This window comes from Giraffa tippelskirchi, chromosome 13 (genome assembly GCF_054371585.1).
Source record: "Giraffa tippelskirchi isolate mGirTip1 chromosome 13, T2T-mGirTip1v1.2.pri, whole genome shotgun sequence".
Classification (NCBI taxonomy): Eukaryota; Metazoa; Chordata; class Mammalia; order Artiodactyla; family Giraffidae; genus Giraffa; species Giraffa tippelskirchi.
Genome location: NC_137287.1, coordinates 16,258,291 through 16,277,160, shown reverse-complemented (window position 1 = coordinate 16,277,160; position 18,870 = coordinate 16,258,291). Strand labels below are relative to the sequence as shown.

General features: G+C 55.9%; 2 protein-coding genes across 45 annotated transcripts in view; one reads left to right on the top strand and one right to left on the bottom strand.

Moving 5' to 3' along the window:
• Positions 1-1,451: 1,451 nt before the first annotated feature.
• On the top strand, positions 1,452-13,925 carry RABEP2 (rabaptin, RAB GTPase binding effector protein 2). 9 transcript variants are annotated; one of them, XM_081553321.1, is made up of 14 exons: positions 1,452-1,553; positions 2,054-2,263; positions 4,552-4,709; positions 7,328-7,438; positions 7,526-7,873; positions 9,016-9,111; positions 9,197-9,295; positions 10,491-10,646; positions 11,996-12,173; positions 12,316-12,327; positions 12,420-12,475; positions 12,572-12,625; positions 12,709-12,825; positions 13,262-13,925. In XM_081553321.1, the coding sequence occupies exons 1-14, from the start codon at positions 1,493-1,495 to the stop codon at positions 13,361-13,363; spliced, it is 1,758 nt and encodes a 585-aa protein (XP_081409447.1). In that variant the 5' UTR covers positions 1,452-1,492; the 3' UTR covers positions 13,364-13,925. The 9 variants fall into 9 exon arrangements, 8 of the variants coding, with proteins under 8 accessions (XP_081409447.1, XP_081409449.1, XP_081409451.1 ...); XR_014072312.1 differs by lacking the exon at positions 12,316-12,327 and having other exon boundaries at positions 11,996-12,185; positions 12,433-12,475; XM_081553323.1 differs by lacking the exon at positions 12,316-12,327.
• ATP2A1 (ATPase sarcoplasmic/endoplasmic reticulum Ca2+ transporting 1) overlaps positions 13,879-18,870 on the bottom strand; it is a 17,338-nt gene continuing 12,346 nt past the window's right edge. For 7 of the 36 annotated variants that reach the window (XM_081553296.1, XM_081553300.1, XM_081553302.1 and 4 more), the window contains 11 exons: positions 18,123-18,245; positions 17,779-17,997; positions 16,628-16,963; positions 16,208-16,428; positions 15,897-16,099; positions 15,640-15,725; positions 15,413-15,546; positions 15,171-15,288; positions 14,914-15,031; positions 14,569-14,613; positions 13,879-14,182 (listed from right to left, as the gene is read on the bottom strand). In XM_081553296.1, coding sequence (XP_081409422.1) covers positions 14,609-14,613; positions 14,914-15,031; positions 15,171-15,288; positions 15,413-15,546; positions 15,640-15,725; positions 15,897-16,099; positions 16,208-16,428; positions 16,628-16,963; positions 17,779-17,997; positions 18,123-18,245 — 1,563 coding nt within the window. In that variant the 3' untranslated portion in view covers positions 13,879-14,182; positions 14,569-14,608. Of the gene's footprint in view, positions 14,209-14,568; positions 14,702-14,811; positions 15,066-15,118; positions 15,289-15,412; positions 15,547-15,639; positions 15,764-15,846; positions 16,100-16,207; positions 16,429-16,627; positions 16,964-17,778; positions 17,998-18,122; positions 18,246-18,870 lie in introns of all 36 variants that reach the window. The other 29 variants (XM_081553283.1, XM_081553291.1, XM_081553294.1 and 26 more) reach the window with 14 other exon arrangements.

Sequence of the window (18,870 nt, the reverse complement as noted above, 5' to 3'; positions counted from 1 at the left end):
GGCTTATGGGTGTAGTTGCTCTGCTCTGTGGTATCCTCCAGGACCAGGAATCAAACCCGTGTCCCCTGCATTGGCAGGCAGGTTCTTATCCACTGCACCATCAGGGAGGTCCGAGGAGGTGCCTTCTAAGCCAAGACCTGGGATGGAGAAAAGCTTGGTGTATTCAACTAAGGTCACGTTTAGTCTCTAAAAAAACTGTCATACCCTTCCACAAAGCGGCTATACCATTTTACATTCCTATCAGGAGTACTTGAGAAACTCAGTTTCTCCATCTATTCACCAGCATTTGGTATTATTACTCTTTGAAAATTTAGGAAATCTGAACTTCTCTAATGAGGTTGAGTACCTTTTTTCATGCTCAATTTGCCATCTACATCAGTGAAACTCGTGTCCTTTGCCCATTTTCAAATTGGATTGAACCAGATTTTAAGCAGGGATGAGACATGATCTGTTTTAGAAAGATCACTCTAACTGCTTTGAGAATTAACTAAGGGGGTCAAACGGTGACACAGACGGAGCAGGAGGCAGTGTAGAAGTTCAGGAGACAGATGATGGGGACTGGGGCTGGGTGTCAGCGCTGAAGATGCAGAAATAGGGACCCATTCAGGAGTATTCAGTCCTTTGGAGGTAGAGCTTGCAAGACTTGCAGGCTCCTGGAATGTACTTTACAGAAGGAGAAGCGGGTCTGGGAGAAGGGGAATCAAGACTCTAGACTTAAGTGTGAGTTGCCTGTCACTGACTAGGGGAGATCTCAGGTCGGCTGTTGGAGGGAGAGGTCACAGATAATGAGGGCTTGACCTAGGGCAGTGGCCGACAGAGGAAAGGAGGGATTTGAGCGGCACCGGGAGGGGAAGATTAGCAGGAAGCGGTGACTGGCTGAATATCAAACTAGGGTTGGGACATGGAAGTTTCTGACTTCCACGACTGACGACGCGGGGGCCCAGGCGCCCAGAAAAGTGAAGTCGACCCAGCAGCCCTGCTCCGAGGGACGCTCCACGAAAGCGGAGGTGCAGGAAGGCTCGACCACAATTCGTTGTAACCTGAGCCAAGCTCCGGCGGAAGGGCGGCCAGGGACGGATCAAAGGGGTCAGCTCCGGGGACTGGGTGAGACCGCGAGAGCTCTGTCCTCCTTAGGCAGAAGCCGGCGGGCGTCCCGGAGGACGTGTAATTTGAGCAGAGTTTCCAAGGTCACGCGGAGACGCGCGAGACCTTTGATGAAAGAGCTACTTTGGGGTTTGAAGGGTAGGCGTCCTTGTCCAACAGTGCAACTCAAGAAAGAAGGCGGGGACCGGCGGGACCGGGGGCCGCGGCCGGGCGTCCACTCGGCAATCTTCGGCTGAGGCTCGGCCACCGCCCCTCCAACTCCGGCCTCAGCCTCGAGCCCAGGGCCGATCCGGAAACAGCCGAGCGGATCCGGAAACAGCCGAGAAGACCCGGAAGCGGTGAGCGCCGTCACCAGGGAGTGCGGGAACCCGCCGTTTGCGCGGAGGCAATGGCGGCAGCTGCGCCGGCGGCCGCGGGCGAGGATGGCCGGCGGCGGCTGCCGGGGGCCGGTACGTGAGGGCTCCTCCGTGCACGCGAGGGGCGGTGAGGCCGGAGGCGGGGCCTAGTTCGGCGTCGCTGGATGGGGGGGGAGTGAGGGGAGCCTGGAGAAAGGGGCGGGACCACGCCGCCGGGAAAAAAGGTGGAGGGGGCGTGGTCTAGCGATGCGAGGTGGAGGGCCAGTGGCAGGTTAGAGGTGGGGCCCCAGTGTGGGAGGGGTGGGGCGGGGCCAGGTGGGCAAGGGGCGGGGCCACTGGAAGGGAGGGGTCGTGTCAGAGAAAAGAGGGGATTGGGTGAACCGAGGGAGGAAGAGGCGGGGCTCTAGACAACAAGAGGCAGAGCTAGGTGAGGAGGCGGGGAGGGGGCGTGGCCAGGTGAGCAGGGCGGGGTTAGGTAAAGGTGCGGAGACCTTGGCTGCAGTATTAAGTTGCAGAACTTGAGGATTTGATACCTTGGGAATATTGGGAATCCGAGAGTGATGAGAAAAGAGGCTGATCTCTGTCCTCCACAGCGCTGGACATCCAGCCCCAGGAGGGGGCAAGAGTTGAGGCTGAGTCCGGGGAGCTCGAGCGGCTTCGGGCTGAGCTAGCAGGCGCCCTGGCAGAAATGGAAACCATGAAGGCTGTGGCCGAAGTGAGCGAGAGCACGAAGGCCGAGGCTGTGGCGGCGGTGCAGCGACAATGCCAAGAGGAGGTGGCCTCGCTGCAAGCCATCCTGAAAGGTGAGGCAGGCGGTCCTCCCAGACTCCCTCGGCCCCATTAGGGGGAGTGCATGACAAGAAAAGGGTCATGACCTACACCCATGGGGGTAGCACGGGCAGGCTCGGGACTCGGAGGAAGAAGCAGAAGAAGCGTGCTCTTTTAATTTGCATAGAACCCCAGCCTGGGCTCCAGCAGCAGCTCTGTCAGTTCCAGCTAAGTTTAGCTCAGAAGGCTACCTCTTCCCGGGCCTCATGTCATTTCTTGTCCCTCACTAATGACTGATCAACCTTGAAAGTGAGCAGTTTCTCAGTTCCCTGAGAACTCGTTTGAGTCTCTGGCCTTCAGACTCAGCCCTGGGCCTCATCTCTGTAAATCTCATTATCTGGTTTCCTTGCTTCCCCAAGCACCCCCGCATCCTCGCCCAGCCTCCGCCTCCCCCCACATGCACCAACTTCCCTCTTCCCTCATGTTCTCTGTACCTAGGATACATCAACTCTGCTTGTCCCAGATCACCCAGCGTCTTTCCTCTTTTTCTGCTTCTCCCCTAGTCAGAGGCCAGATTCTCTGAAATAGCTTCCAGTCACGTCCCACCCCTCTGCTTCCATGGCCACTGCTGTAGCAAAGCTCTCTGTCTGCTCCCGCATATTGTTGCCCCAGCCTTCTTACAAGTCTCCCTCCATAGTCTGGCCTTGACCTTGGCTTCCAGAGTAAACTTCCAATTCCCATCCCACCATGTCATTTCCCTTTCTAATAACCACTCCTGGCTCCAGACTTCTCTGGGCCCATATTTCTCACATTTCAGGCAACCGTGCCCCATCTGTGCAACGTGGTTGTCTCCTTGTATGACTTACCTTGTAATCTACTTGATATTTGTTCTTCAAATAGATCCACTTTTTAAAAACTTACATACATCTATTTTAAAGGAAACTTCCTATCCATATAAGAAACTGTGTCCTAAATAATAACGATAACCAGCATTTATTGAGTGCTGGGCTTCACTGGTGACTCAGATGGTTGAGAGTCTGCCTGCAATGCAGGAGACCTGGGTTTGATTCCTGGGTTGGAAAGATCCCCTGGAGGAGGGGATAGCAGTCCACTCCAGTATTCTTGCCTGGAGAATTCCATGGACAGAGAAGCCTGGTGGGCTACTGTCTGTGGGTTCGCATAGAGTCGGCCACTACAGAGTGACTGACACTTTCACTGAACTAAATACTTGATAAGTATTTAATCTTCATCAGAATTTCTATGAGGTAGGAACTGTTATCCATCTCCACTTAACAGAGGAAGCTCTGAGGCTCAGAGAGGTTAGATAACTTGCTTAAGGTCATACAGCTGGAAAGGAGAAGATTTGAACCCTGGCAGTCTGACAACAGAACCTTTACTTCTGATGTTAGTATGAGTTAAAATAAATAGCTATGCAAATGAAAAGTGACCATGTTCCACTCAACATCACCTTTAACTCCCACTGACCTGTTAAGATGAATTCTAAATCCTGACATGGCATCTTGCATCTTCACTGCTGTTCTTCCAGTGTGTCCACTATGTCCCAGCCACACCATCCACTTTCCCACCCATGAGCCTTTGCGCCTGTTACTTAATTAATGTGTCCTTTCTGTCCTTTACCGCTTGCTGGTGTCTCTCCTGGCCAGGCAGGCAGAGCGAGGGTCTCCTTCTTCTGGGACCACCAAGCCCAGGAGTGGACCTCTCACAAGCTCTTCTCAGACTGCTTTGTAACTTTCCATGGCTGTCTTTCTCCTTGGACTGTGGGCTCCTGGTGTCAGGGTTTGTGTCTGATTAATTTCTCTATTTCCAGAGCCCAGTTCAGAGTCTGGTCCAGAATGAATATTTATGACTGTTATTAGATATTGCTTGTTATTCTTATGTATTAATAGCAACAGATAGCCTATCTTTAGCATTTATTATGCACCAGGAAGAGGGTTAAAGCCCTTCCCGATATCATGTCATTTGATCCTGTAACAAGCCAGCAGGGTAATCATTAGCTGAGGATATTATGCAGAGAGACAGATTGCCCAGGACCTTGCTGTGCTGTGCTCAGTTGCTCAGTCATATCCAACTCTTTGCGACCCCATGGACTATAGCCCGCCAGGCTCCTCTGTCCATGGAGATTTTTCAGGCACGAATACTGGAGTGGGTAGCCATCTCCTCCGTCCAACCACAAAGCCTACTGTCATCACCGCTATGGTAAATTGCCTTGCAGAGAGCGGCAGTGATGGAGAGCTCCCTGTTTGCCCCCAGGTAGGGCTGATGCACTGACCCTCCCTCTCCTCTGCCCTTCCTGCCCTGCCAGACTCCATCAGCAGCTATGAAGCCCAGATCACGTCTCTGAAGCAGGAGCGGCAGCAGCAGCAGCAGGACTGTGAGGAGAAGGAGCGGGAGCTGGGGCGCCTGAAGCAGCTGCTGTCTCGGGCTCACCCCCTGGACTCCTTGGAGAAGCAGATGGAAAAGGTTGGGGTTGGGATAGCCTACCCGCCCCCTCTCCAGGGACTTGGGAAGAAGTTGAGGCAGCCAAAGGTGACCTTGGGGCACAGGGTTTGTTGATGTCCCACTGCCACATCACTGGGAGCAGGGCACCCAGCAATAATTCTAGGTACTAACCCTGTACTCAGCACGGGAAAATTGGGACTTCTCTGGTGGTCCAGTGGTTAAGACTCCTTGCTTTCACTGCAGGGGCCACTGATTCATTCCCTGCTTGGAAAACTAGGATCCAGCATGCTGTGGCATGACTCAGAAAAATTAAGAAAAGTCATGTGTGGGGGGCAGCTAACATTTAAGGATACCTCTTACGCACTAGGTACTGTGGACAGACTTAGTCTCCCCAGTCTTTCCTCTGAAAGACAGGTCCATTAGATCCATTTAACAGATGAGTAAGGTGAGGCTCAAAGAAGTTTAGTCATTCTCCCCAGTTTATGCACATAAAAAGGACCAGATCTGGGACTTTCCTGGTGGTCCAGAGGTTAAGAATCCTCCTCCTGCCAATGGAGGGGACATGGGTTTGATCCCTGGTCCCGGAAGATTCCATATGCTGCAGAGCAACCAAGCCCATGTGCTACAGTTACTGAAACCCAAGAGCCCTAGAGCCCATGCTCCACAACAAGAGAACCCACCACAATGAGAAGCCCACGCACCACTAGAGAGTAGCCCCTGCTCACTGCAACTAGAGAAAGCCCATGCACAGCAAGGAAGAGCCAGCACAGTCAAAAAAAGGAGCAGATCTGGGATTTTAAAATCTAGGCAGTCTAGTTCTAAAGCTTTCTTCTTAATCTCTATGGTATTTCATCACTTTTATTCCTACTGTCATAAACAATCATAGGAAACACATAATACCAAACTCTTTAGCTTTCAAGGCAAGTTCACATCTTCCCTCATTTGAGCCTCACAGCTGCCCTGTGAGGTAGGTACTTACCTCACATTATACATGAGGAATGTGAGGCTCACCTTATACGTGAGGCTCAGGGAGATGGAGTAAATCTCCTGGTGAGAAGGACAAAGATACAACAGGAACCCAAGAAAGGAAGGCTTCCAACCCACAATTTGCCTGCAGAGGCTGCCACTATACTTGCATTCCAGGTGTTCCTCAGGGAGTGGTTACACAGGGTGGTGAAGGAGAAGGCTCTGCTAAATTAAATCTGCCAGGGTACGGTGGAAAGAAGCACAGGCCCAGAGTCAGAAAGTTCCAATCCTGGCCCTGCATCTCCAGCCATCATTCATACACTGTGTGGGCATCTGCATAGCGTGTACTTCAGGGCTTCCGATGGGATCGGAGGTGTTTTGTTTGGGCCACACAGGCTTACCCTACCTGTTGGCAATGTTCGTATAAGAGATTTGGAGGGTTACACTGAACTTGTCTGAGATGGGTTTTTGAGTTACTCAAGAGGCAGAAATTATATGAATTGGAAGAGGATGGATGACTGGCCAATTTCTGCCTTGGACAGCTGGGTGGTTAGCAGGGTCACTTTTGTGGACCTAGTGCAAACGAGAGGAGAAATAGCAGCGTGAGTTGGTTTAGATTGGCTGTACAAGGACAGAAGAGCCCGTCCAACACCTAAGTCGAGGTGTCCAGAGGCTGTTGACTTTGCAAGTTCAACAGAATCCCAAACTTGAAAAGAGAGCAAAAAGAAGTGGCCAGCAGTATGGCAGTGGTGAGAGTGTGGGAAGACATAACAGGTAGGACAAAGTTTGAAAACCCAAATCATCAGTGGCTTAAATAAGGTAGAAATTTATTTTTCTTGGGCTTTCGTGATAGCTCAGTTGGTTAAGAATCCGCCTGCAATGCAGAGACCCCGGTTTGATTCCTGTGGCAGGAAGATCTGCTGGAGAAGGGATAGGCTACCCACTCTAGTATTCTCACCTGGAGAATTTCATGAACTTTATAGCCCATGGGGTAGCAAAGAGTCAGATGCAACTTTCACTTTTCACTTTTATTTTTCTTAGAGTTCAAAAATAGACATTCTAGGACTGATGTGGCAGCTCAACAAGTCGTTAGGAACCCAGGCTCCTCCTATGTTGCTGTTTCGCCATAGGTAGTATACTGCCTCATGGTCCAAGATGACTGCTTGAGCACCAGCCATCACATCTGCATTCTAGCCAGCCAGAAGGAAGAGGAGTAAAGAAAAGTACACCCTTTGCCCCTGAGGAGTTGACCTGGAAGTTACACACAGCACATCTGCCTACATCTCATTAACTGAAATTTAGTCACATGACCATGCTTAGTTACAGGGAAGCTGAGAAATTTAGATGGTATTCTAGGATTTGGGTCATGAGCCCAGCTAAAAATGTGAAGCTCTATGATTAAAAAAAGGGACACATGATATTGGGGGAGAAAAGTATGTCACTCTACAAGTGGGCAAAAGGAAGGCAGTTGTGACTTTGGCCACCTACCATGTGAACTGGGATAAGCCTTGTAAGTGCTCCGAGCCTCTGTGTTTCTCTCTCTAAAATGGGGGTGATAGCATGTGCCTGGGAGGATTAGAAGAGGTGATATGCTTGGAGGGAAAGCTCTGAACAGTCCTGAGGGTCCTGCAGTTGGGAGGACTGCCTGTCACTTCCCAACGCCCCTTCCCCAGGCCCACGAGGACTCGGAGAAGCTGCGGGAGATTGTGCTGCCCATGGAGCAGGAGATTGAGGAGCTGAAGGCGAAACTGCTGAGGGCAGAGGAGCTGATCCAAGAGATCCAGGTGAGGGGGTGGCCATGGGGCGCTGAGGGAGGCAGGGGCGCTGCGGGACCCCGGCCCCTCAGTCTCTTCCTTGCCCCCTCTCCCTAGAGACGGCCCCGGCATCCCCCTTCCCTGCACGGCTCCACGGAGTTGCTCCTGTCCCGGGACCCATCTCCCCCGCTAGAGCCTCTCGAGGAGCTGAGTGAGGACGGGGGCCCAGCAGCCGAGGCCTTCGCCCACAACTGTGACGACAGCGCCTCCATCTCTTCCTTCTCCCTCGGCGGGGGGGCCAGCGGCAGCGCCTCCTTGCCTCGCAGCCGCCAGGGCCTGAGCCCCGAGCAGGAGGAGACAGCCTCTCTGGTGTCCACGGGCACCCTGGTCCCTGAAGGCATCTACCTGCCCCCTCCTGGTTACCAGCTGGTGCCAGACAACCAGTGGGAGCAGCTGCAGTTGGAGGTGAGTGGAGAGGGCAGGGCGGGCTGTCGACGCGCACGCATCCATCCATCCATCTCTCCCTTCAAGTCTTTACTGAGCACCTGCTCTGTCCCAGCCCTGGGCTAGAGCCGGGCATCCTGCAGTGAAGAAGAAAACTCCTACCCTCTTGGAGCTTCTGCTAGTGAGGGAGCCGGGCCCAGACATGCACATGGGCCCATGAGGAAGACGGTGTCACAGAGTGAGACTCCCACCACAAAACTCAACAGGGTTGTAGAGGGACTTCCCTGGCGGTCCAGTGGTTAAGACGTCACCTTCCAATGCAGGGGCTGCAGGTTCGATCCCTGGTCAGGGAGCTGAGATCCCATATGCCTTGCAGCTAAAAACCCAAAACACGGAAACAACAGAAGTAACATTGTACAGATTAAATAAAGATTTAAAAATGATCAACATACAAAAAAAAATCTTTAAAAAAAATAGGCTTATGAGGTAGAGACTGACAGAGCAGATCTTCCTAACTGGCAAGAGAGGTGCTTTTTGAGGATCGGAGACCAAAGGAACTGCTGGTTCCAAGGCCCAGAGGATGGACAGACTATGATGTGTCTGAAGAGCTGGAAGGCTGCCAAGGAGGGGAAGAGAGATGAGGTCAGAAAGGCAGGCAGGGGCCACAAGGTCAGCCTCGGCTTCGGGGCCAGCCATGAAGTTTGCGTTTCAGACCAGGAGCTGTGGGAAGCCTCTGTGGGGTTTAAGGCAGGGAGAGGCCTGCTCTGCTTTAGGCTTATAATGGGTCACTGAGGTCTCTGGGTGAGAATGGATTGTAATCGGGGAAAGAGACAACGGGGGAAGTAAGGTGGCTGGTTGGAAGGGTGACTCTTGACATAGTTTAGAGGAAGGTGGTGACTGGGACCAGGAGGTGGCGGCCGAGATGGAGACAGGTGAGTGGATTTGGAATTCATTCTAGAGGCCGCCGGGCAGGGCCTGCTGGTGGTCTGGACCCAGGGAGTGGAGGACAGAGAAGAGTCAACGTCCGTTCCCGAGCTTTTAGTTGGAACGACTGGGCGGATGCTGGTGCTGCCCAGGGAGATGCAGGAGGCAAGGCGTGAGAGGCCTGGAGAGGAGAGAGGCCTTCCCTTGACCATCGAGGCTGAGGCCAGCATCTATGGCAGGGGCGGCAGCTGCAGAAGGACCTGGAGAGCGTCAGCCGGGAGCGGGACGAGCTGCAGGAGGGCCTGAGACGGAGCAATGAGGACTGCGCCAAGCAGGTGGGTTCAGCTCCAGCCCCATGGGGCCTCTACTCCCGGCCTCCTTGTGGCCCTGCCTCACCCTTGCCTCCCCCTCTACCCACAGATGCAAGTCCTCCTGGCTCAGGTCCAGAATTCAGAGCAGCTGCTGCGGACCCTGCAGGGAACCGTGAGCCAGGCGCAGGAACGAGTTCAGCTGCAGATGGTGAGGGCTGGGGGGCCAGGGGGGGCCAGGAGAGGAGTGGGAGGGGAGTTGGTTGAGGGGCCATGTGGAAGGTCGAGGCACCTGTCCTACTGCCCTCCCCCACCCCGATCCGCTCTGGCTTCGCCCTGGAGTTGGTGCCAGGCAGATAAGAGGGCTTCCAGGGCAGCCAGTACTGCATTCAGACAGAGCCCACCACACACTCAACTCAGTGATCTTTAAGCTAATCCCACAAGCCCAGAGCCTCAGTCTGACGCCTTGAAATTGAGATAATAGGTCCTAGCTTGCAGAGTCATGAGGATGAAAAGCAGAGATTGCAAACTTGGATGCTTCTCGAGACGAGACAAGAGAGGCAAATGATTGAACAGGGCCAGGTATACGGCCAGAAGGAGCAGCAGGCGAACGGAGACCCTATAAAGGGGGCTTCATGCCCCTTGACTCTGCTGACCGTGGCATGTGGGAATTCAGGCTTCATGCTGCCTGGTTTTCTCATTTGTCAGGAGAAGCCAGATCCGGATATTTGTGTGTGGTCTCCCAGGTTTTAAAGTTGTTGTTCAGTCGTTCAGTCATGACCGACTCTTTGCGACCCAATGGACTGCAGCACGCCAGGCTTTCCTGTCCTTCATTGTCTCCTGGACTTTGCTCAAACTCATATCCATCGAGTCGGTGATGCCATCCAACCATCTCATCCTCTGTCCTCCCCTTCTCCTGCCTTCAATCTTTCCCAGCATCAGGGTCTTTTCTAATGAGTCAGCTCTTCGCATCAGGTGGCCCAAGTATTGGAGTTTCAGCTTCATCATCAGTCCTTCCAATGAATATCCAGGGACCACATAAAACAACCGATGTGGCCTGTGGCTGCCACTGTGCGACCTCGAAGTCATCGAAGAGGCTGTAGAAAGAGCTTGAGGGTCTTCCTGGTGGTCCAGTGGTTAGGACTCCATGCTTCCACTGCAGAGGGCCCGGTTCCATCCATGCTTGGGGAACTAAGATCCCTCAAGCAAACAAGGGAAAGAAAAAAAAAAAACAATGAGCTTGGGAGCCAAAGACGCTTACTGAAGGGTGTTTCTTCCTTTCTTGGCTGAGAAGGAGGGCGTGGGCTTCCTGGTTCTCCTTCCAGTGTCTGGAAGGAGGGCTCAGGGTCTGGCCTCACAGGAGACGCCCATCCCCTCATTGCCTCGTCCTGACTGTCCACCCCCAGGCGGAGCTGGCCACCTCCCACAAGTGCCTGAGCCACGAGGTAAAGCGCCTGACGGAGGAGAACCAAGGGCTCCGCGCTGAGCAGCCACCATCCTCAGCCCCCCGGGGCCTGGAGCAGGAGGAGGGCCGGGAGGAGGGGCTGCCCAGCTCGCTGCCGGTAAGGAGGGTGTGGGCCCTTCGTCTCCATGCGCAGCGAAGCACTGGCCTGGGGCCACGGGACTCAGGGACAGACCCAGGCTAGTGTGTCAGCTGCATCACCGTCCTCAACTCATGCAACTTTGCTAAGACTCAGCTTCCTCCTCTGCAAAATGGGACCACGACCCCTCCCAGCATTGGCACAGAGAGAAAATGAGTTAACAGAGCGCTTGACATGAAGAGGGGCTTCCCTGGTGGCTCAGAAGATAAAGAATCTTGCCCGTAATGCAGGCAGGCTACAGTACATGGCATCGCAAAGGGTCGGACACGACTGAGCGACTAACACTTTCACTTTGACACAAAGGAAGCAGTCATTTGGCGTGTTATTTTTACTGTATTTATCAATTCTTTTGGCCGCACAGAGCATACCTGTGTGCTAAGTCACTTCAGTCATGTCCAGCTCTTTAGGACCCTATGGGATGTAACTCAATAGGCCCCTCTGTCCATGGGATTCTCCAGGCAAGAATACTGGTGTGGGTTGCCATGCCCTCCTCCAAGGGATCTTCCCGTCTCAGGGATCAAACCGATGTCTCTTAGGTCTCCTGCACTGGCAGGAGAGTTCTTTACCACTAGTGCCACCTAGAAAGCCCACCACACAGCATGCGGGGTCTTAATTCCCCACCCAGAGATTGAACCTGCGCCCCCTGCGGTGGAAGCACCACTTCTGAAGCCCTGGACCGCCAGGGAAGTCCCTGACTTATTTTTAAGTGACAGGAGACCCACAAAATTGAATTCATCAGAATCTTTGGTTTGTTGAAACCTATCATCATTGATCCATACGTGGCCTCCGTCCATCAATTGACTTTATTAAGAATATGAGATCACCTGGAACCCTTGCCCAGGGAACTATGAGAACTATGGCTGACTTCTCCTTACGTGCGACCCTGCCCCACATTCCTTGGCTCTGCTTCTGCCATCCCCAGCTTTATCATTCCTTTGCCCTTCTTTGGTGTCATTTTTATTATTGGGTTGGCCTAAAGAGTCGTTCCGGTTTTTCCATAACAGCGCCTAGAAAAACCCAAATGAATGTTTTGGCCAACCCAACACATACACACGTCTGCCTAAACTGTGAAGTGCTCATAACTTTAGTTGTTTTTGAGCTTTTCAAGAGCTCCAAATCTTGCTCTGGGTAATCTGGAACTTGTATTCTACTTCATTCCGGAGGGTCCTCCTCCCCGGGCTTGTGCTGCAGGAAGCACCCATCCAAGGCAGTGTATGTCCACCCTCCCCACCATCCCCCTTGAGTCCCTGGCCCCCAGGGCCTCTGCATCTCCCCGCCCTGCAACCAGCCAGTGACTTGCTTCCTCCCAGGACCTCCAGCAGCTGGTGCGCCGCACGCAGCAGGAGGCACGGGCCCGCCAGCAGGCCCAGGAGCACGAGGCTGAGAGGCTACGGATTGAGATCGTGACCTTGCGGGAGGCACTGGACGAGGAAACGGCGGCGAGGGCCAGCCTGGAGGGGCAGCTGAGGGTGCAGCGGGAGGAGACAGGTGAGAGAGAGGGTGCCAGCCACCCCCCCCCCAGGAGGCTGGCTCCCACGAGGATTCCCCCCCAGGCTCTGGGAGGGTTGAGAGGGTGCAGGGCGAGACGGATGAGCCTTGCTTGACCTGTCTTTCTTTCCTTCCTCCACAGAGGTGTTAGAGGGTGAGTATGGGCGGGAGCCTGTCCCCGACCGGGCCAGGAGGGGAAGGAGCCAGGGTGTGGGCCTGACGTCTTGGCCCTGCCTGACTCCCCAGCCTCCCTGTGCAGCTTGAGGATGGAGATGGAGCGCGTCCAGGAGGAACAGAGCAAGGTGAGACAGGACCCGGGCCAGGCCAGGGTGACGGGGGAGGCTGGCAGCACGGACAAGACCCTCACTGGTCCCTGCTGCCTTTTATGTCTCCCTCAGGCCAAGCAGCAGGAAGTCCTCAGGCCACCACAGGGCTCAGGCTGCACAGAAGAGGTCAGGATCAGGGTTGGTACTGAAGGGGTAACCCCGTCCAGACATCCCATCCAAGACCTCAGCTCTATGTCCTGTGCCCCCAGGCCCAGCTCACAGACCTGCTCTCGGAGCAGCGGGCAAAGATGCTGCGGCTGCAGGCGGAGCTGGAGACCAGTGAGCAGGTGCAGCGGGATTTCGTACGACTGTCCCAGGCCCTGCAGGTACGGCGTGTCCCTTCCCCACCCGGCTGGCGTGACTCCTGGCGACTTGTCCTAGGTCTCGCAAGGACAGGCCCCCAGCTAGAGGAGTCTTCTTCCTCCCCCTGGGGCTGGCACCGTCCTTTCCTCTGAGCTGTTGCTCAAAAAACACTGACAATCTTGTGTGTCCATGTTTCTTGGTCACGCGAAGCCCGTGGCCCAGGGCCTGGCATGTGAGCGTAACGTGTGCTCATCACGTCAGTCCCGCCTGCCCCTGCCCGCCCCTCCTCGGCCTGCTGTCTGAGGACCCACTTCTTCCCTTGAAGCCAGTTTCACTGTGGGTTGGGGGAGGAGGAGTCCTGAGCTCTTGCCCCTCGTGGTGGGGGGAGCGGCTGGCCAGCAGGGTGGAGGCTGCATTTTCCCACCGAGGGCCCTCTGCCACCCTCGCTGGCCCCCACAGGTGCGCCTGGAACGGATCCGCCAGGCAGAGAGCCTGGAGCAGGTGCGCGGCATCATAGACGAGGTGCCCCTTCGGGACGTCAGGGACATCAAGGACACCTGAGGGGCCGGCGCCCGCCCACCCTGGGGGATACCGCCCTTCTCCACTCCTGAACCGTGAGGCCGAGGCTTGGGGGGGTGGTCTCAGGATAGAGTCGTCACCCTCTCCAAGGCCGGGGTTGAGGTGACGGGGCCGCCGCTGCCCCGTCCACTGCAGCGCTCCTCCCAAGGGAGGCTGGGCCTTCTGCTTCCAAAGATGACACCCAGGCGAGGGTCCCAAGCCCCTCCGTGAGCCAGCGGGGCGGCTCAGCCCTGTGGCTTTCTAGCTGCCATGCTGCCTCCTGGGTTCCAACCCTCCTGTCCCCGCTGCCACCCAGACTAACAGCCACACCCGTCACCTCACGTCCCCTTCCCCCAGGGACAGCTGCGAGTGGTGGCTAGGAGCCTTGGGGTGCATCCCCAGGCCCCTCCGCACCCGCGCCCTGGGCCAGGTGGCTGCTTCCCGGACTGCGTTGACACTAAGATGCTTGTCCCCAGGGGCCCAAGCCAGGCCCCAAGATGTGTGCACAGAGACAAGGCCAGATTTTTCTGTCATTTATTTTCAATAAATAAGCAGCTCAGCTCAATCAGTCGCCTTGTCCCTGCGAGCCCCATGGGGTCGGGGAGGGGAGGTTTCACAAGGGCAAAAGGGGGACAGGTTGCTGAGGGGGGAGGAAAAGTGAAGGGGACATTGTATTTATAAACAAGAATGTCAGGGTGGGAGGAGTAGGGAACGTTGTGGGGGGTGGGGGGCCTGTGCCACAGCTCTGGCCAAAGATGTGTCACTATGGGGTGGGGAGGGACGGCAAAAGGCCTGGTTGCTTCCTTCTTTCATCTTCTGGATCTACAAAGAGAAAGGGAAGGATGAGACTTTCTCATCTTGGGGGGCTGGGCAGGACCCGAGAAGAACAGTCCCTCCCAGCTCCCTGCCTGTCCCCCGGCACACTCACCTGGAGGGCCCCCCCCGCCACCCCCCACTCAGCTGTGTCCCCAGCCCCCCTCCTCCCAACCACTGCAGCCCCAGCAGCAGACATGTCAGCGTCCAGCCAGCGCAACGCAGCGCAGCCCAGCAGACAGTGGTGCCCGCCCCCACTCGGAAGCGTGGCAGTGGTGGCGGCGGCAGTGGCTCCAAGTGGAGCTGCAAGGGCAAGTGACCTCAGTGCCACCTGAAGGGAGAGGGGCAGGCAAGGGGCACAGCAGCTGGGGCGAGGGCAGAAAGAGGGGTGATACCTGTGACACGGTTCAAAGAGATGGAGGAGGGGGAAACGGGTTATCCTATGGCCAGAGAGGACAGAGAGACACCGTTATCCAGGGAGGGAGGCGGGCGCAGGGGCCAAGAGGGCTGGGGAGGTTGTGGGGGTGCCTAGGAGACCATGTCTGCACAGGGCTCAGAGGGGCAAGCGGGGGGAAAGGAGGGAAGGGTGGGCCACTCGGCAAAGGGCACGGGCCGGCGGACCCCGGGAACTCACCCACCTGAAAAGGAAGTGGGGGGGTGGGTGCCTTCGCAGCGCGGAGGGAGGGGGCTGTGCCGGGGTTTGGGGGGCGGATGGGGCTCTGAGGCGGGGAGCCTCTTACCCTCCAGGTAGTTCCGAGCAACAAACTTGAGGATTTCGTCGAGCCCAATGACTGGTAAGGAGATCTTGAGGACCATGAGCCAGTGGTACAGGTCCAGGGCTTGGAGCTTGAAGATCATCTGGTGGGGAGGCGGGAATGGCAGTGAGAAGGAGCTAGCAGAGCCACCACTGCGCCAGCCTGACCATCCCTCCCTCTGGACCCCTGCAGAGGCCCCCGTGGGTGGGGGGCAGGCAGCTCCTGGCCAGAAGAAGGCTCACCGGCAGAGGGTCCACGTAGAGGATGAGGAAGTGGAGGGACATGGAGAGGCCGATGGAGCCCACCAGCCAGATGTTCACCCAGGGTGGCATCCGCACGAGGGACTGATTCTCAGACAGGCTGCAAGGGGGCGGCGGGCGGAGCCAGGGTGGGGGGCGCACAGGGGAGAGAAGTGATGAGCGGGAGGGCCAGCGGACAAAGGCGGTGGTCTCCAGACAGGCAAGGGGAGGGGGCGTGGGCCCACCTGTTGAGAGCATTGCACATCTCGATGGTAACCAGCACAGACAAGGCCATGGTCATAGGCTCGGGGGCCTCGAAGACCTCACAGTCCACACCCTCGAAGTCGGGGTTGTGCTCCGTGCACTTCATGAAGTGAGTCTGCCGGGGGCGAGGGGAGAAGCTGGGATCCCCCAGACGCCTCCACGCCACCCTCTTCCATTGCCCCTTCCTCCCGCCTCGGTCCTGCCCTACCAGCTGGTTGTAGGTGACGTGAGGCCCATCCTCAGCGTACATGAACCACCAGGCCGCTGCTCCCACGGTGGCTGCACCCACGTAGCCTGTGGGGGAGAGGAGATGGGAATTGGGGGGGCCAGGGCTGGGGAGATAGGAGGGCTTGAGAGGGCTTGGTGGCCATGAACAGCTGGTGGAGGCAGAGGGCCCGCCAGCCAGTGTGGCTGCCGTGGGGAAGCTGAGGGTGGGGAAGAAACTTGGGGTGCCATCCTGCTCACCCCCAATTGCCATGTAGCGGAAGAAGAGCCAGCCACTGATGAGGGGCTCCTTGGGGGTCCTGGGGGGTCGGTCCATGATGTCCAGGTCTGGGGGGTTGAAGCCCAGGGCTGTGGCCGGGAGCCCGTCAGTCACCAGGTTCACCCACAGCAGCTGCACAGGGATCAGGGCCTCAGGCAGCCCCAGGGCGGCTGTCAGGAAGATGCTGCCAGAAGGAGGCGGTCACAGGTCTGTCCTGCCTCCCAGGCTTGTGGTCACCCCGTCCCCCACACCAGCCCCAGGTTCCCCGCTGATCGCCCTTCCCGCTGCTCACCAGACCACCTCGCCCACGTTGGAGGAGATGAGGTAGCGGATAAACTGCTTCATGTTGTTGTAGATGGCGCGGCCCTCCTCCACGGCGGCAACAATGGTGGAGAAGTTGTCGTCAGCCAGCACCATCTCGGAGGCCGTCTTGGCCACGGCAGTGCCGGATCCCATGGCAATGCCAATCTCTGCCTTCTTCAGCGCAGGGGCGTCATTGACGCCATCACCTGTCTGCAGGGAGAGAAAGAAAGTGGGAGCCAGCCCCTTCCTTGTATCCTCCTTGACACTCTTCCATCCGGGCCCGAATTCCTCCCCTCTGCCCATCTCACCAGGGCCCCCCGCTCAGCCATGTCCTCCCTGGGCCCCCAGCTTCCCAAGACCGACATCTCAATAGACACTAAGCAGGCCCCGCGTGCCCCAGTCCCCGCACCATCGCCGTGATCTCATCATAGGACTGCAGATACTCCACGATCTTCGACTTGTGGGAGGGCTCCACGCGGGCAAAGCAGCAGGCGCGTCGGCAGGCCTCCCGCTGCTCAGCCAGGGGCAGGTCATCGAACTCCCGGCCAGTGTAGGCCCGGTCAGCCACATCCTCGTTCTCCCCGAAGATGCCAATCCGTCGGCAGATGGCAATGGCCGTGCCCTTGTTGTCCCCAGTGATCATGATTACTCGGATTCCGGCGTCTCGGCATAGTTGGATGGAGCCCATGACCTCCTTGCGGGGTGGGTCCAGCATGCCCACCACGCCAACAAACGTCATGTCCGTCTAGGGGGACAGAGCAGAGAGCGACGGGCTCAGGGGAGGAGGCTTGGGCAGAGCACGGGCGGGAGAGCTGTGTCTACACCTGGTGCTCAAACCTTAGCCAGGCCTCTAAGCTCAGGGGCAGGAAACGTTCCTTGATCCCATGAGGGCCTGTGGGCCTGGAATCGGGCCCATACTAGGTGGCAGATCCTGTCTTTCATAGAAAGAACTCGACCTGGAAGTGAGGGAGGTGCTTTCTGCTTTCAGCACTTGCTTGGTCTACAGCTTTGAGTGTTACCTGCCAGGCCACACTGTTCTCTCTATAAAATGGAGTGGATTTCTATGCTCCTCAGAGAGTAGGTCCACTACAAGATAAAGAGCCAGTGCCAGAATACAGGTCGATCCACCTCTTAATAAAACCTCACTGTGGGACTTCCCTGGTTGGTCCAGTGGCTAAGACTTTGCCTTCCAATGCAGGGGGTGTGGGTTCGATCCCTGGTCAGGGAGCTAAATCCCACATGCCTCGGGGCCCCAGAAAACCCAAAACATAAAACAGAAGTAATATGGTAACAAATTCAATAAAGACAAAAAAAAAAACCGCACAAAACCTCACTGTGGAAACACGTCAGCTGAACCCAAGTGTGCTCAGTGAGCCGGCTGGCTTCTGTTCTGGAACAAGTGCCTCACCCTCGTATCAGATGAGTCCACGGACCACAGGCCAAGCGGCCTGGACTGGAAGACTCCTAAGATTCTTTCAAACTCTGACGTCCTGTGACTGCAGGCCCCGTGACGAGGTAGGACATGACGGGTGGCAGAGGAGGGTGAGGCGAGTGACTCACCTCGTACTCCATGAACTTGGTAGAGTCATCCAGGATCATCTCCTCTCGCTTGGGGGGGGTGTCCCGGGTGGCCAGCGCCAGGCAGCGCAGGGTGTCCCGGCCAGTACCCCACTCCTTGATCACCGACAGAATCTTCTCCTTGACCGGCCCTGTCATGGGCAGCCGGGTGGTGCCGACTCGCACGTAGTTACAGCGATCGATGACCCCCTCAGGGGCACCCTAGTGGAGCAGAACAACACTCAGAGACCACGATTCTTTCCAGCGCACAGTGAGGCGGCACGGCCGAAGAGAGGGGCTCAGGATTAGGAAGAACGGGGGCCAAGGCACACTCGGAAATTCCTGACCTTGACAAACATCTTATTGCCCACAGCAGCCCGGGATTTCGCTGGAGAGCAATAGACAGACATGGACTTTCTGTCCCGGGAGAATTCCAGGGTGAATTCCTTCTTCATTAGCTGGCGGATCACCTGGGAGAGAGGAGACAGGGAGGGAAAGGCCACACTTGAGACGGACGGGGAAAGAGCGATGATGCTGTGCTAGAAGGGACGAGTCCCAGACCCCTAAAAGCATAGCCAAAAAAGATCTGGAGGTCAGAGCAGACTGCAAGCTGAGTCTGAGATAAAGCTGAGTCTGCTACCTACAGCAGAAATGGAGAGAATTCCAAGGCTAGTGCTGCTATGGTCTTAGTGTCCAATTGAAAGCACAATAGAAACAAGATGACGTAGTGCAGCACTGTCCAATAGAACCTTCCAGAATGATGGGGATATTTAATAATCTAAGTGGTCAAATGCAGTACAACTGAACAATGGCTACTGAGCCCAGGATATGTGGTTAGTGGAACTGAAGAACTGAGATTTTACTTTATTTAATAATTTAAATGTAAGCGACTACATGTGTGGGTCTGTGTGTTGTTAGACAGTAGGGAGGTGGTGCCTGGCATGCAGTCCTAAGCACCTCATAAAAATGAATGTGCCAAATGCAGTCTGGATGCTTCTCCACAAAACAATAATAGCAACAATAAATAAAATTTTAAATACGTTGATGGTTATATTATCATTTGTAAATTTTTAAAAATGACTCCTCTATTGATAC

Coding starts and splice junctions, on each gene's coding strand:
- RABEP2 (XM_081553319.1), top strand. CDS start 1,493: ATGGCGGCAGCTGCGCCGGCGGCCGCGGGCGAGGATGGCCGGCGGCGG. Junction 9,112..9,196: donor ATGAGGACTGCGCCAAGCAG/GTGGGTTCAGCT, acceptor CTCTACCCACAG/ATGCAAGTCCTCCTGGCTCA. Junction 10,647..11,995: donor GGCTGCCCAGCTCGCTGCCG/GTAAGGAGGGTG, acceptor GCTTCCTCCCAG/GACCTCCAGCAGCTGGTGCG.